At 41.2% G+C, this 15632-nt stretch overlaps 1 protein-coding gene across 2 annotated transcripts in view; it reads left to right on the top strand.

Moving 5' to 3' along the window:
• The window catches only part of LOC112226916 (cadherin-18), an 81197-nt gene that overhangs the window by 46421 nt on the left and 19144 nt on the right, over positions 1-15632 (top strand). For both annotated transcript variants that reach the window (XM_024391587.2, XM_024391586.2), the window contains exons 3-4: positions 8234-8528; positions 8990-9109. In XM_024391587.2, coding sequence (XP_024247355.1) covers positions 8234-8528; positions 8990-9109 — 415 coding nt within the window. The remainder of the gene's footprint in view (positions 1-8233; positions 8529-8989; positions 9110-15632) is intronic.

Raw genomic sequence — 15632 nt, 5'->3', positions numbered from 1 at the left:
ATGGTTCATTGAACAAGCAAGGAAACAGTGTTAAAACCCTTTACAATGAAGATCTATGAGGTTATTTGTATTTTTACGAATTGTCTTTGAAGACAGGGTCCTGAAAAAGGGACGTTTCTGTTTTTGCTGAGTTTAGCATTTTCCCTTTTGTGAAATTCTATGAAGTAAAGGCGTACCAAGCACAATAACTCATTCTTACACCAAGAGTGACAAAAAACTCACCATATGGAAAAAGTGGACAGCAGACACACAGGCTGCTTGCATATCATGAAATCAGATCATGCTCTGCATCCATTCTGCAACCAGGCCCCTGGTGATATATTACCAAAGTGGATAGTTTCATATATTTATTTATCTATTTATCTGTTTGGGGTTTTTTCCCCATGGCTCTTTTTATCCTTTCATCTCTTTGATAATGCAGGGCCTAGGGTAAGCATCAGTCATGAGCTGTACTCCCATTACCCTGCTAGTGAATAAAGGCACCATAGCGAAAGATAAATGAATGCTACTCTCTCACTGCAGGCAGCGTGTTCTGTGAGTGAGAGCAGTATTCTGAGCCAGTGTAAATGCTTGCGCCAGCCCAACCTTCCTGAGAAAGCCAAGGTTACCATCACAGTAGTTCCACCAACTTCCACTGAATGCTATCGGCATTGGATTCTTATGTACTGTATATTACACCTACTGCGTACTACGCAAAAAAAATATATATTGTGTCGTAGCCTATTACACTGTGTTTTGGAGTGTCCTAAGAGGACAATAAAGTCCACTACTTAACGCACATGTTGTAAATTTGGTGCTTTATGAATCTTGGACACCCTCCATATGATTCTGTAGCAAACAGGGTTGCTGCTTGTACCCTCTTCAGGCATGGGAGGCGGTGTGGAGGTGAACACTGTCTTTGCTAATTGCTCTCTGCTAAGGGATTACACTCACTGCCAAGAATTAAGAGCAGTGTGTGTGTGTGTGTGTGTGTGTGTGTGTGTGTGTGTGTGTGTGTGTGTGTGTGTGTGTGTGTGTGTGTGTGTTTAACTATACTTGTGGGGACCAGAGGGTTAGTTTTAGGGTTAGGGTTAGGAGCTTGGGTTAGGGTTAAGGTTAGATTTTCGGTTTACAGTAAGGGTACAGGTTAGAGTTAGCTTTAGGGTTAGAGGTTAGCTAAAATAGGATTTTGAACGTGACTGAATTGTGTGTCCCCACAAGGTTCGTTGTATAAGACTGTGTGTGTGTGTGTGTGTGTGTGTGTGTGTGTGTGTGTGTGTGTGTGTGTGTGTGTGTGTGTGTGTGTGTGTGTGTGTGTGTGTGTGTGTGTGTGTGTGTGTGTGTGTGTGTGTGTGTGTGTGTGTGTGTGTGTGTGTGTCTGAAGGGTTGAAGGTGGAGGCAATAAAAACCATACACTGAGGAATGTATAAAATACAGCTTTATGATTGTAACTGCCAACAGTTGCTGGCTTTATTCTTCATTCAGGACATTTCCCCTCAGTGTCTGTAGAGAAAATAGCATTCTGCCAAAGAGCAAACACTTGAATTCATAATAGGATAACTGATTTGGCTGGCCAGTTGTGTTGTTATACAGATGATGCAAGCCAGCTCCAACAGCATTGGTGCTGTCAAGGGATTCACAGCTTTTCTTTAATGGTTATCCATCATTCACTTTCATCCTTACAGAACCACCCTCAGCATCAGCACCACAGCTGTCTGGAAACATGGAGGCTTGGGTGCATCCCAATAATCTCTCCTTCCTCCTGATGTGTGCACTTGTTCACTACTCCCCAAAAATGTAAAAGCATTGGATTGATGAAGGCATGGGCTAGAGGGAGTTTCCATAGACCAGCATTTTTTTTTTATGCATGAGGGCAAGTGAATAACAAGCGATTATTACGATTCAGCCCATGTTCTTAAGTGGTGTATTGATGTGAATGGAGAAGTCATACTCTGGTTGCTATATTTATGAGATTCTATCAGATCCATTTTAAAGCTAATGGGGGGGTGTTTTACACCTCTCTCAAACGACCTTCCACGCCACTTGACTTGTTTAAGACTTTGTAAAAAGCCATGTGCCAGGCACGCAGGCACAACCCCGAAATATTCAGACGACACGTCAACAAGGAACAACAGATTTAATTTGCAATGATGCAACTCGGTGTAGCACAACTAATCTGGATAGAGCTGGATTAACCCGTTTGTGTGTTCACACATTGCATTGGCTTTGTTCTGCTAGGCTACGAAGGGGGATACATCAGTATCAAAATGTCAAGGCAGTTAGAAACACTGTTCTTCTTGTTCTCAATGTTTTACATCAGAGTTGACACAGCATTTTTATATAGATCAGTATCATATGATACCCCAATGATTTAGCCTAGCTAAAAGAGTGTGGATTTTCTTTGCATCAACATAGGCTGCATGTGATATGTCACAACAACAATGATGCATGATTTGTTTTTAGATAACGATGTACGCTGCGAGTCGGGAAGCAAGTTCAGGGAGTGAATACATTTAATAAATAAAGAAACATGTAACACAAACAGCGCACTGACATGGAACAGAAACAGAAACAACGACGACTGGGGAAGAAACCAAAGGGAGTGACACATAAAGGGCAGGTAATCAAGGAGGTGATCGAACTCAGCTTCGAACTCACTCCAAACCGGCTGAGGCCTCCCAGGTAGGTCCGGCTCCAACACCCGGACTCAACATCACCCCCGACACAAAAAATAAATACACTCCCCGATGCTTCCCTTTGTTGAGGCGTCATTCTGTAACGATGTACACTGCAAATTGGGAAGCAATTTCAGGCACTGAATACATTTAATAAATAAATGTAACTCAAACAGCACACCGACATGGAACGAAAACAGAAACAATGACAACTGGGGAAGAAACCAAAGGGAGTGACACATTAAGGGCAGGTAATCAACGAAATGATGGAGTCCAGGTGAATGTCATTATGCTCCTAATGCTGGTGACAGGTGTGCGCCCTAACGAGCTGCCTGGTGACCTAGAGGCAGGAGAGCTTTATCAGCTGTACAGTAGAGACTTTCCCATTCAGGATTTGTATGAATTAGTAATGTCTACACAACAGATTATTTTTTAACCTCTGAACACTAAAATGGCATATAGTGATAGATTTATGCAGCTATGTGAGATTTAAAAAAATAATAATTCTGCCAGTCTGCTTTTGATTTAAGTGAATGCAAAAACAGTCAGGTATGCAGGCTACTTGTACAATAAGGGTGGGTTGCACCAACATGGATTAACTCTTAAATTGGGTTAAATCAAGGTTTATCTATTAATCTTGTTGCACCAAATGTTAAACAAAGTTTTAAATGAATCCTAGTTCAATTAAATCGTTACTCTAATCTAAATTTAGTTTTCACTTCATTAATTTTAAGCCTGTTGCTCAAAGAATGTCTGTAACGGTTTTCTTGCGGTGAAGGAGAGGCGGACCAAAATGCAGCGTGGTTTCTATTCATGGTTCTTTAATAAAGACTCTACACATGAACAAACTAACAAGACATGTGAAAACCCAAAACAGCCCTATCTGGTGCAAACACAGAGACAGGAACAATCACCCACCAAACCCAACACCAAACAGGCTACCTAAATATGGTTCCCAATCAGAGACAATGACTAACACCTGCCTCTGATTGAGAACCATATCAGGCCAAACACAGAAACAGACAAACTAGACACACAACATAGAATGCCCACTCAGATCACACCCTGACCAAACAAAACATAGAAACATACAAAGCAATATATGGTAAGGGTGTGACAATGTAAAAAAAAAATATCTACATTTACATTGGAGATTAATTCTAAACTGCCACTTGAGGTGGTTTAACTGATCAAATGGCAGCATATCTTCTGTCGAGAGACCAAAACAACAGAGTTCTTCAGAGTTTATAATAATTAACTCATTATTAGTAGGCTATTTACGTGCCCATTTTGTACAACAATTGAATTGGGGCTTATGATATGTCCAGCCTTGGTACGAATGATGATGTTATGCAACATGCTGTAACGAGCCTGATAATGGTAACATTGTAGTGTAGTATCAATCAAATGTATTTATAAAGCCCTTCTTACATCAGCTGATGTCACAAAGTGCTGTACATAAACCCAGCCTAAAACCACATACAATGCAGGTGTAGAAGCACGGTAGCTAGGAAAAACTCCCTAGAAAGGCCAGAACCTAGGAAGAAACCTAGAGAGGAACCAGACTACGAGGGTTGACCAGTCCTCTTCTGGCTGTGCCGGGTGGAGATCATAACAGAACATGGCCAAGATGTTCAAATGTTCATAGATGACCAGCATGGTCAAATAGTAATAATCACAGTGGTTGTCGAGGGTGCAACAGGTCAGCACCTCAGGGGGGAGAGAGAGCGAGAGAGAGTGAGAGAGAGAGAAAGAGAGAGAACTTAAATTCACACAGGACACTGGATAAGACAGGAAAAATACTCCCGATATACCCTAGCCCCCTACACATAAACAACTGCAGCATAAATACTGGAGGCTGAGATAGGAGGGGTCGTACGACGATACCCCCGGACAGGGCCAAACAGGCAGGATGTAACCCCATTCACTTTGCCAAAGCACAGCCCCCACACCACTAGAGGGATATCTTCAACCACACACTTACCATCCTGAGACAAAGACGAGTATAGCTTACTAAATATTGATGGGTCAAGTTGTCCGTCATCATCATAGGGGTTATGGAGAGGGGCAAACTGCTGGGGAATCCTCTTCTCTTTAATCCAGTATTTTTATCCTCCAGTTCATTACTGAATTCCTCCATCAGCTCCGACAAGAGTTTTTTTCATAAGCGGAGAAATGTGAACTTATTTGACGTGCCATGGTCATGTGGTTAGCGGGCAAATAATAAAATGGCACAATAACGTTAAGTAATGACAACAATTAATAACATTGTATGCTAGCTAGCTTGGTTTATAAACTAGCTAGCTACAGTAGCTAACGTTAACTAACACATTTATTTTCTGTCTAGCACTGGCAAATAACAGATTTGATTTCAAATCAGCCATCACATGAGAACCTTTCAAGATGGAGATGCAGTAGTTCAAACATCACATTGTTATTATTTTATCAAGGAACAGCAACATTTGTGGCCTCATTTGTCAAGTACGCTAGCTACTTCGTTTCAACTCACAAAATACTTCATGTATTTTTTTTTTTTTAACTTTATTTAACCAGGTAGGCTAGTTGAGAACAAGTTCTCATTTACAACTGCGACCTGGCCAAGATAAAGCAAAGCAGTGTGAACAGACAACACAGTTACACATGGAGTAAAACAATTAACAAGTCAATAACACAGTAGAAAAAAAGAAAGTCTATATACATTGTGTGCAAAAGGCATGAGGAGGTAGGCAAATAATTACAATTTTGCAGATTAACACTGGAGTGATAAATGATCAGATGGTCATGTACAGGTAGAGATACTGGTGTGCAAAAGAGCAGAAAATTAAATAAATAAAAACAGTATGGGGATGAGGTAGGTAAAATTGGGTGGGCTATTTCCCGATAGACTATGTACAGCTACAGCGATCGGTTAGCTGCTCAGATAGCAGATGTTTGAAGTTGGTGAGGGAGATAAAAGTCTCCAACTTCAGCGAATTTTTGCAATTCGTTCCAGTCACAGGGAGCAGAGAACTGGAACGAAAGGCCGCCAAATGAGGTGTTGGCTTTAGGGATGATCAGTGAGATACACCTGCTGGAGCGCGTGCTACGGGTGGGTGTTGCCATCGTGACCAGTGAACTGAGATAAGGCGGAGCTTTACCTAGCATGGACTTGTATATGACCTGGAGCCAGTGGGTCTGGCGATGAATATGTAGTGAGGGCCAGCCGACTAGAGCATACAGGTCGCAGTGGTGGGTGGTATAAGGTGCTTTAGTAACAAAACGGATGGCACTGTGATAAACTGCATCCAGTTTGCTGAGTAGAGTATTGGAAGCTATTTTGTAGATGACATCGCCGAAGTCGAGGATCGGTAGGATAGTCAGTTTTACTAGGGTAAGTTTGGCGGCGTGAGTGAAGGAGGCTTTGTTGCGGAATAGAAAGCCAACTCTAGATTTGATTTTAGATTGGAGATGTTTGATATGAAGGAGAGAAGGAGAGTTTAGGAGAGTCTGGAAGGAAAGAAGGAGAGTCTGGAAGGAGAGTTTACAGTCTAGCCAGACACCTAGGTACTTATAGATGTCCACATATTCTAGGTCGGAACCATCCAGGGTGCTGATGCTAGTCGGGCGTGCGGGTACAGGCAGCAAACGGTTGAAAAGCATGCATTTGGTTTTAATAGCGTTTAAGAGCAGTTGGAGGCCACGGAAGGAGTGTTGTATGGCATTGAAGCTCGTTTGGAAGTTAGATAGCGTCCAAGGAAGGGCCGCAAGTATACAGAATGGTGTCGTCTGCGTAGAGGTGGATCAGGAAATCGCCCGCAGCAAGAGCAACATCAATGATATATACAGAGAAAAGAGTCGGCCCGAGAATTGAACCCTGTGGCACCCCATTAGAGACTGCCATAGGACCGGGCAACATGCCCTCCAATTTGACACATTGAACTCTGTCTGCAAAGTAGTTGGTGAACCAGGCAAGGCAGTCATTAGAAAAACCGAGGCTACTGAGTCTGCCGATAAGAATATGGTGATTGACAGAGTCGAAAGCCTTGGCCAGGTCGATGAAGACGGCTGCACAGTACTGTCTTTTATCGATGGCAGGTATGAGTACCTTGAGCGTGGCTGAGGTGCACCCGTGACCAGCCCGTGACCGGCTCGGAAACCAGATTGCATAGCGGAGAAGGTACGGTGGGATTCGAGATGGTCAGTGACCTGTTTGTTGACTTGGCTTTCGAAGACCTTAGATAGATATTCGTGTAACATGTCACTAATCATAGTTTAACAGATCCAGATTCAAAATTAAGAGGTGCAACACATCTCTGATTAATTATAAACCTAGATTTACAAATCCTAGATTAGCTCTAATCCTAGATTAATTTAAACCATGTTGGTGCAACCCACCCTAACATTCTGTAGATTTATACAGCAGGTACAGTACCCCTCTGGTAAACTTCTTTTTAAGTTATGGTTAAGTTACTACCATTAGAAATGCTCATGGAAAATAAGGGGCAATGTTTGTTCCTCTCCTGAAGTGACTGAACTAGAATTGACCTCAACCCCAGGGGTTGCAACCAACATTATTTTCCAATCGTTTCATTCGGAACAGAACCACTATATATTTTTTCCCTTTACACTGTTCCGACCAGCAGAATAAAGTGCTGAGCCAGAACGAACCCCCCAAAAGTATTTGTTATATCGTTCCTATCTGTTCCTTTTTAACCTGTAAAATCATGTTTTTTACCTTTAGCTTATTAAGTTACTTCACCAATCAGTGCAGTCAGAGCAGCTAATCTAGTTGAATACATGCATGATGGACTATGGCGCAAGATGCGACTGCAATTTTGTGGGTGGGGAGAGCGCAAGAGAGGGTTGAGCACTGGGCATCTTGTTATGACATGCATTATCTGAATTAGGTCCACAGAATTATACCTAGGAGTAGTGGCTTCTATGGAGGACATTTGAATGTCCTTTGAGCTAGCTAGCTAACATGCTTGTGTGTGCAGAGCGGAACCAGAATTAATGAGGTCACAGGGGACACGTCTTACCTTTTTGTCGTTAATACATCCAACGAATTGCGATAACTATGCCTATAGCATCCTTAACTAGCATTGAAAAAGTTAATCCATTCTTCTGTAGCTAATAAATAATCTCTATCTTCTGAACCAAGCTTCTAAGATAGGTACGGTAGCCTATGCTTCGGAGGGGGAGGGGCAGGTAGCCTAACACACAGGCAAAGATTTTCTGCTTGCAGCAGGCAGACACTGGAATACATTTTTGAGTGACATAGTGAGGGCTTCGCATTAGAGCTTTGTTCTGTTTTGTTGTGGGACTAGAAGAAAAATATATATAATGTAAAATAACGCTATTAACCGGTTCCCATGCTTTTAACATAATGGTTCTGTTCCGGAACAGTATGGATCATTTTCCTTCCAGGTTCCATTTCTGTTCATTGAAAAATGTCCTTATTTTCCGGGTATTTGGTTCCGTTCCCTGAACCGGTTCCAACACATGGTCAACCATGGTGGTGAAATCCATGGGTATAGTTTTCTATGTTCAAATGAGTATTGTTATATCTGTGTGTAAAATTTCTGTAATTTCCTTCGCAGCTGCACTCCAACTCAGACAAAGGAGACGGCTCCGTCAGATACTTGCTGACGGGAGAGGGCGCTGGCACTATATTTGTCATCAATGAGGTCACAGGGGACATCCATGCCAGCAAGAGCCTGGACCGGGAGAAGAAGGGCCATTATGTCTTACATGCCCAGGCCATCGATCGTTACACCAATAGATCTCTAGAGCCTGAGTCCGAATTCATTATCAAGGTCCAGGATGTCAACGACAACGCGCCCAAGTTTCCAGATGGCCCATTTGCTGCTGCTGTTCCCGAGATGGCTGATGTTGGTAAGGCAGAATACTGACAACAACATATTTTTGAAATGCTGGGTGCACCTGGCTGTAGGGAGCTGGCTTTGTACCCTGACTGTGAGAGCAGTCACATCATTAGCTGGGTCATCAGTATTGCTACAGATCCCTACTGCATCCAGAGGCAGTCAGGCATTAATGCACAACTCTGTAAATTGATTTTGACAGTCCTGATAAATGGGTTTGGATTAATTGGGAGATAACAGATTTCGGCCTCACTTTATGCGATACCAGAAACACTCTGTGGTATTTTTAGATTTGCATGTAGTTTTACTATAAGAACACCTTGATAATATAGTGAGTTGTGCTACAGTATGCCATTGTAGTTTTTACAGTGATCATGGCACGTTGTACTTGTACTGTATGTGAGTTTGTGTGGTTGTAGTTAAATGGGTTTTGTTTGGAAATACACTACTGATATAACCTTTCCTTCCATGCAGGCACATCAGTGTTTCAGCTCACAGCCACAGACGCAGACGACCCCACCTATGGGAACAGTGCCAAGATTGTGTATAGCATACTACAGGGACAGCCTTACTTCTCTGTAGATCCCAAAACCGGTGAGACGCCTGCCTTCTACTTAACATTCACTGCAATATAACGCTGCATGTGTGAATTGCTTCTGTCAAGTGAAAATAGCTTTGTTCTACAGTATATGTTTTATTAGATGTTGATTGTTGTAATCAGGCTGTTAAACTGTGAAAAGGGCCAAAGTGCCTCATGATGATGTTTAATGACACAGCTGATTACAGAGGCAATAAGCTCAAATTGGGTCTAGTTTTAGAGAAGGCTGCAGTACTATATGTGTTCAATAAATTACATAGTAGAGGGGAAAAGACAGCAATAGTGTTCCTCGGTCTTAAAAAGAGATACCTGCCAACTGTTCTGTATTCTAGCATTCTTAATCCCCCTCCCGCTCATTGTATAAAGGCTCTCAGACATTTTGTTCTTTGCTTTGAAGACATAAGCGAAATAAAAAAGCCTTGAATAACTTTGACAAAACATCCACCCTTGACAAATACACAACATTACCAAAAGTACATGGACACCTGCTCGTCGAACATGTTATTCCAAAATCATGGGCATTAAATGGAGTTGGTCCCACCTTTGCTTCTATAACATCATCTAGGCTTTCCACTAGATGTTGTAACGTTGCTGCGGGGACTTGCTTCCATTCAGCCACGAGAGGATTAGTGAGGTTGGGCGCTGATGTTGGGCAATTAGGCCTGACTTGCAGTTGGCATTCCAATTCACCCCAAAGGTGTTCGATAGGGTTGAAGTCAGGGCTCTGTGCAGGCCAGTCAAGTTCTTCCACACCGATCTCAAAAAACTATTTCTGTATGGACCTCGCTTTGGGAATGGGGGCATTGTCATGCTGGAACAGGAAAGGGCCTTCCCCAAACTGTTGCCAAAACGTTGGACGCACAGAATTGTCTTCAATGTCAGGGTATGCTTCAGTAAGGCCATTCTACTGCCAATGTTTGTCTATGGAGATTGCATGGTTTTGTTTGCGATTGTATACCCCTGACAGCAATGGGTGTGGCTGAAATAGCCAAATCCACTAATTTGAAGGAGTGTCCACATAGTTTTGTACATAAAGTGTACATATTCTGTGAGGATGCTTTTCAAAAGATTCCAGTCAATGTAATATTAAAACGTTTTATTTCACCTTTATTTTATCAGGTAGACATACTGAGATCAATGTTTATTTTACAGATGAGCCCTGAATTACAGATAATACAGAAATACATACATCTAAATACAAATACGAAATGCAAGCAAAAATACAAACAAACACATTAGTCACTAATATGGTCCTCAATCAGCTTTCTGAATTGCCCTTGAAGCACCAAAACAACAAATTAAAGAACATTTTGAAAATCGTTCCACAAATACGGTGTAAAAAAACTAAAAGCTGATGTACCTAACTTAGTAGAGACCAAAGGAATTGAATCCCTTAGACTGTGTAATAGCAATAGTTAGATTAGAAATTGCTAAATGTTTATGTGTCTGTGGTGTGTGTCTGTATGCAGTACATCCTGATCCTGGGTCCCATGTGGCTCAGTTGGTAGTGCATTGCGCTTGCAACGAAAGGATTGTGGGTTTGATTCACGTGTGGGGCTAGTATGAAACATTGATGCACTTACTACTTTAAGATGCTCTGGATAAGTGTGTGTTACAGTGATATGCACACCTAAAGAGTACAAGGAATAAATATAGACATAAGTTATTTTCTTTGCTTCAACATCAATGTGTGTTGAGAAGGCAGAGTGAATCTGGCAGTGAGACTGTATTATATGCCATCTGTCAATACTCAAGATGATAGTCCTAGCCATGTTCCCGTCACATATGCTCAAGTGCTATTGACACCCATCATCCCCATGTGTCATGAATGTAACCAAGCACTGGTATAACCACTATGATGTGTCCAGTTTTGTCATCTTAAAAGTATGTTTTATCAATGTCCATGTTGCACTGCTTAGCTACTTGAGTGAGTGATTCTGATTTGGTTTGAGGCATAGATGTGAAATAGCCTGGCTGGATTGTGGCCATGCCAGCTTCAGTGCATACTGGGCCATAGCCATGGCAATGCCAGCTGTTCCTGCCTCTCTCCAGCAGCTTATTGGGGCCCCATCAGCAGGAGACCCGGTCACTCAGCCCACAATCAGAGCAGAATCAGAGCTGCCTCTACACTACAATCATCTGTCTGTGATCAGGGAGTGAGGTGTTCAGCTCCTGACCAGTGATCGTCACTGACATGCAGAAAAGCACACATGCACACACCTATGTATGCATGCGCGCACGCACACACACACACACACACACACACACACACACACACACACACACACACACACACACACACACACACACACACACACACACACACACACACACACACACACACACACACACATTTACAAAAATGCTTCCTTTTCAGACATAGCTAATCATAACCATTACAAAAAGCAATATTTGGACGTAGTGAGCATGCAAATGAAACATGACGCCTTTCTTATGTATAATCGACCCATATACAGCTGTAAAAAGCTAGATTGTTAGCATAGTCAATCTGACATGGATTAGGAGGTTGAATAAAAGGCCTGAGAGGACATGATACTAAAACAGCATGAACAGTTTACCTGTATCTTCCAATAGACAACAAAAGTCTGGCAGGTAATATTGACTGGTGTAAATAAAGGACCCAGAGGAATATTTCACAATAAGACCTGCATTTAATGGCATTGATTACCCATCCCCGATCTGACTAACATAATTACAGTAAACTACCAGTGTTTCCTCCATTATACTCCTGTTATATAGTTACATAGACAGCAGTGGTGGAAAAAGTATCCAATGGTCATACTTGAGTAAAAATATAGATACCTTAATAGAAAGTTGCTCAAGTAAAAGTAAAAGTCACACAGTAAAATACTACTTGAGTAAAAGTATTTGGTTCTAAATATACTTAAGCATCAAAACTAAATGTAATTGCTAAAATATACTTAAGTATCAAAAGTTAAAGAAGTATAAATAATTTCAAATTCCTTTCTATTAAGCAAAGCAGGCCACACCATTTTATTGTTTTGAAAATATATAATATAAAAATATATAAAATATGTATGGATTGCCAGGGGCACACTCTAACACTCAGACATCATTTACAAAATATGTTTTTGTGTTTAGTCAGTCTCCCACTAGATCAGAGGCAGAAGGGATGACCATGTGTTGTCTTGATAAGTGCGTGAATTGGACCATTTTTCTGTCCTGGTAAGCATTGAAAATGTAATGAGTACTTTTGGGTGTCAGGTAAAATAAAAAGTAAAAAGTACATTATTTTCTTTAAGAATGTAGTGAAGTAAAAATAAATGTCAAAAATATAAATAGTCAAATAAATTACAGATACCCCAAAAAAATGACTTTAGTAGTACTTTACACCACTGGTAGACAGTAAGGAGGACAGCAACTTTCCCGTTTGCCTTTTAAGTAGGAAAGGTTTCTTGTTTGTTTTTTCACGCAGTCAGGGGATACCGTCCATTCCACCTACTGAAAGGCTGGTACGTGTATACATTTTAAAGTGAGCAGGGATTATACAACTTTTAACTTTTGATCAATTGAAGGAATTGCCAGCTGTTCTTTTGGATTTGATTGATATTTACATTTTCACTGTCAGTCTTCTCTAATAATATGTAGTTAATTCACCACCCACCCCCTCCAATGAAGCTAGCCATCTGGCAAAGCATTATAGCCAACATACTGAGCTATATTGATCTTTAAATAAAAAATCTCCAGAAGATGCTGTAAGGAACAATGGGCAAATGCCTGACAGTTTGTATGTAATATTATGTTATTTTATCAGATTGCACTAGAATACTTATTAGCAAATGTCAGCTTTGCATCAATCATTGGTATTGTTCTTACTCCATATCGAACAACATACCTGAACTCTGATTTGCCTTGGCTAAATAAGCAGAGTAGGCATTGTCTACTCTTCAGAGGATCCAGAGGAGAAGAGACTTGTAGTACAGTAGTTTGGCTGTGCCTCAGAGAGGCAAAGGGACTACAGTTTTGGCTGTCCCTTTGAGAGTCCCTGGGTCAAGAGCAAAGTCAAAGACATCACATCACCCACTCTGGCTGGTCCTGAGAGCTGAGGGAAAATGACTGGGGAATCCCAAGGTCAATTGGAAAGCATACAGCACAACAACATGGCCCTAACAGCCTTTTATCCCTTGTCACAGTGGCACTACATTATTCCTAGTGATGGGGGGGGATAAGCACATATACATATCGTAATAATATTTTTTAGGATATACCGTATCATATCGTTTTTACAATATCGGAATATTATTTTTGCGCTAGTACCTGCACCAAAACATATTTTTCCTTCATAGCTTGTTCTCCAACTTATTTTTAAAGGGGAGCCAGGACTCCCGGGTGGCACAGTGGTCTAGGGCCTAGCGTCGTCCGGGTTAGGGAGGGTTTGGCCGGTAGGGATATCCTTGTCTCATTGCACACTAGCGACTCCTGTGGCGGCCCGGGCGCAGTGCACGCTAACCAGGTCGCCAGGTGCACAGTGTTTCCTCCAACACATTGGTGCGGCTGGCTTCCGGGTTGGATGCGCGCTGTGTTAAGAAGCAGTGCGGCTTGGTTGGGTTGTGTTTCGGAGGACGCATGGCATTCGACCTTCGTCTCTCCCAAGCCCGTACAGGAGTTTTAGCGATGAGACAAAATAATAACTACTAACAATTGGATACCACGAAAAGGGGGTAAAATTCAACAACAAAAAATAGGGAGCCAGTTTGTTTTCAGCACTTTTATTTCCATGACTGATCAAAATGAATTTTCTCATGGCCCTCTCTTGTCCCTCTACAGCATATAAACATATAAACTCACAGTATTGCATATAAACTCACAGTATTGTATTACAATACAATATCTCAAATTCTGAGAATCACAATACATATTGTATTGGCACCGAATCGTTGATCATATCATATCATATCATGAGGTCCCTGGCAATTCCCAGCACTAATTGTTCCCATATAATGAGAATGGAAGCTGAACAAATTGGTTCTATGGTAATGCCTTAACCTGGACAGAATGAGAATGGAGAGAGACCGGAGTATAATCCATTTGCTGAATTCTGTTATTTGGTCGGGCTAAATTCAGTGTATTCATGTTCAGACAATTTTTTTCTTCTTCCACTGGCTGGATACTGAGAGGCTTTTAAGCATTATTGTGGTTTTGGTGTGTTGACAGCTGAACTTACTTGTCCAGGCAGGTGGTTTGTGGCCACAATGTGTTTGGTGCAATCTCTATGACATTCTCTGGGGCGGAACACTTCTCTGTATTCATTTGTTCTGGCAGGTTGAGCTATCTGTTAGCATGTTTTTCTTTCTCTCATTTTCTCACCATTCATTCATTTGTTCATTCATTCATTCATTAAAGAACAGCAAGTCATTTGTTGAGAATTCATCGACAGAGTGTTTTAGTTTCTGAAAGGAAAACAACCCTGTGAATTGTTGCCCATAAGATACACCATAGCATTGGCAAGGTTTTCTAAAAAAACGTTTTTATTTGTTTTGTTACAATATACAGTAATTGAACTGTAGCCTTGGGAGGCTGTATTTCAGTGCCTTCATGGTTGTATAAGTATACTGATAAAAAGCATGAGCTGGCGCACACCCCAAAAACGCTGGTCGAGGTGCTGACTAACGGCGAGTAAACTGTATGCTATAGAAATAAATTATAGTGTGCGACTCTCTTTTACAAGCTCCCAGTAATTTATTGGGTAAACCACCAACATGGGCTCCTGAGTGGCGCACCGGTCTAAGGCTCTACATCTCAGTGCTAGAGGCATCACTACAGACCCTGCTTTTTTCCCAGACTGTATCACAACCAGCCGTGATTGGTAGTCCAATAGGGCGGCGCACAAATGGCCCAGCATGGTTAGGGTTTGGCTGAGGCAGGCCGTCATTGTAAATAAGATTTTTTTTTAAAGACCAAGGTTAGCCTACAAGTACATACTTATCGACAAGCTCCCAGTCATTTATTGGGTAAACACCACCAACGTTTCAGCATCACTGTGCCTTCTTCAGGGTAATGTCATGAATGCTTGAACCAGGTTATGTAGACAAACAGTGCAATTAGTGCACCCAGTGACAATAATGAGGGGTGTGTCATTGTTACATTTTTTTTCATTCTCATCACCATAGTAAGACAATAGTTTACAGCTTGTTGAATATATTAGGCTATTGTTATCATACTGCTACATTGTTTCCATTTAATTTCATCTTTGTAACATGTGATCTTTTGATTGAAGCGTAATGCATAATAAGCATCATCAACAATTATCATGCATTACGGTTGAACCAAAAGATTACATCTAACAAAGATGAAATGGAAACGATGAAATATGTAATATGTATATTAAATAAAATAATCGGTATGTAAATAATAATGTAAGTTGATGCTATTACTATGTACAATATCTAATGATGTTGCAATTTGATAACAATAGCCTAATATATTCAACATTCTGTAAGTGTTGTCTTTTATCAGTTACGTTGTTTTCATTCGCAT

Source organism: Oncorhynchus tshawytscha, linkage group LG28 (assembly GCF_018296145.1).
Source record: "Oncorhynchus tshawytscha isolate Ot180627B linkage group LG28, Otsh_v2.0, whole genome shotgun sequence".
NCBI classification, from domain to species: Eukaryota; Metazoa; Chordata; class Actinopteri; order Salmoniformes; family Salmonidae; genus Oncorhynchus; species Oncorhynchus tshawytscha.
Note: the sequence above shows the minus strand (reverse complement) of the source record. Positions and strands in the feature narration are given on the sequence as shown.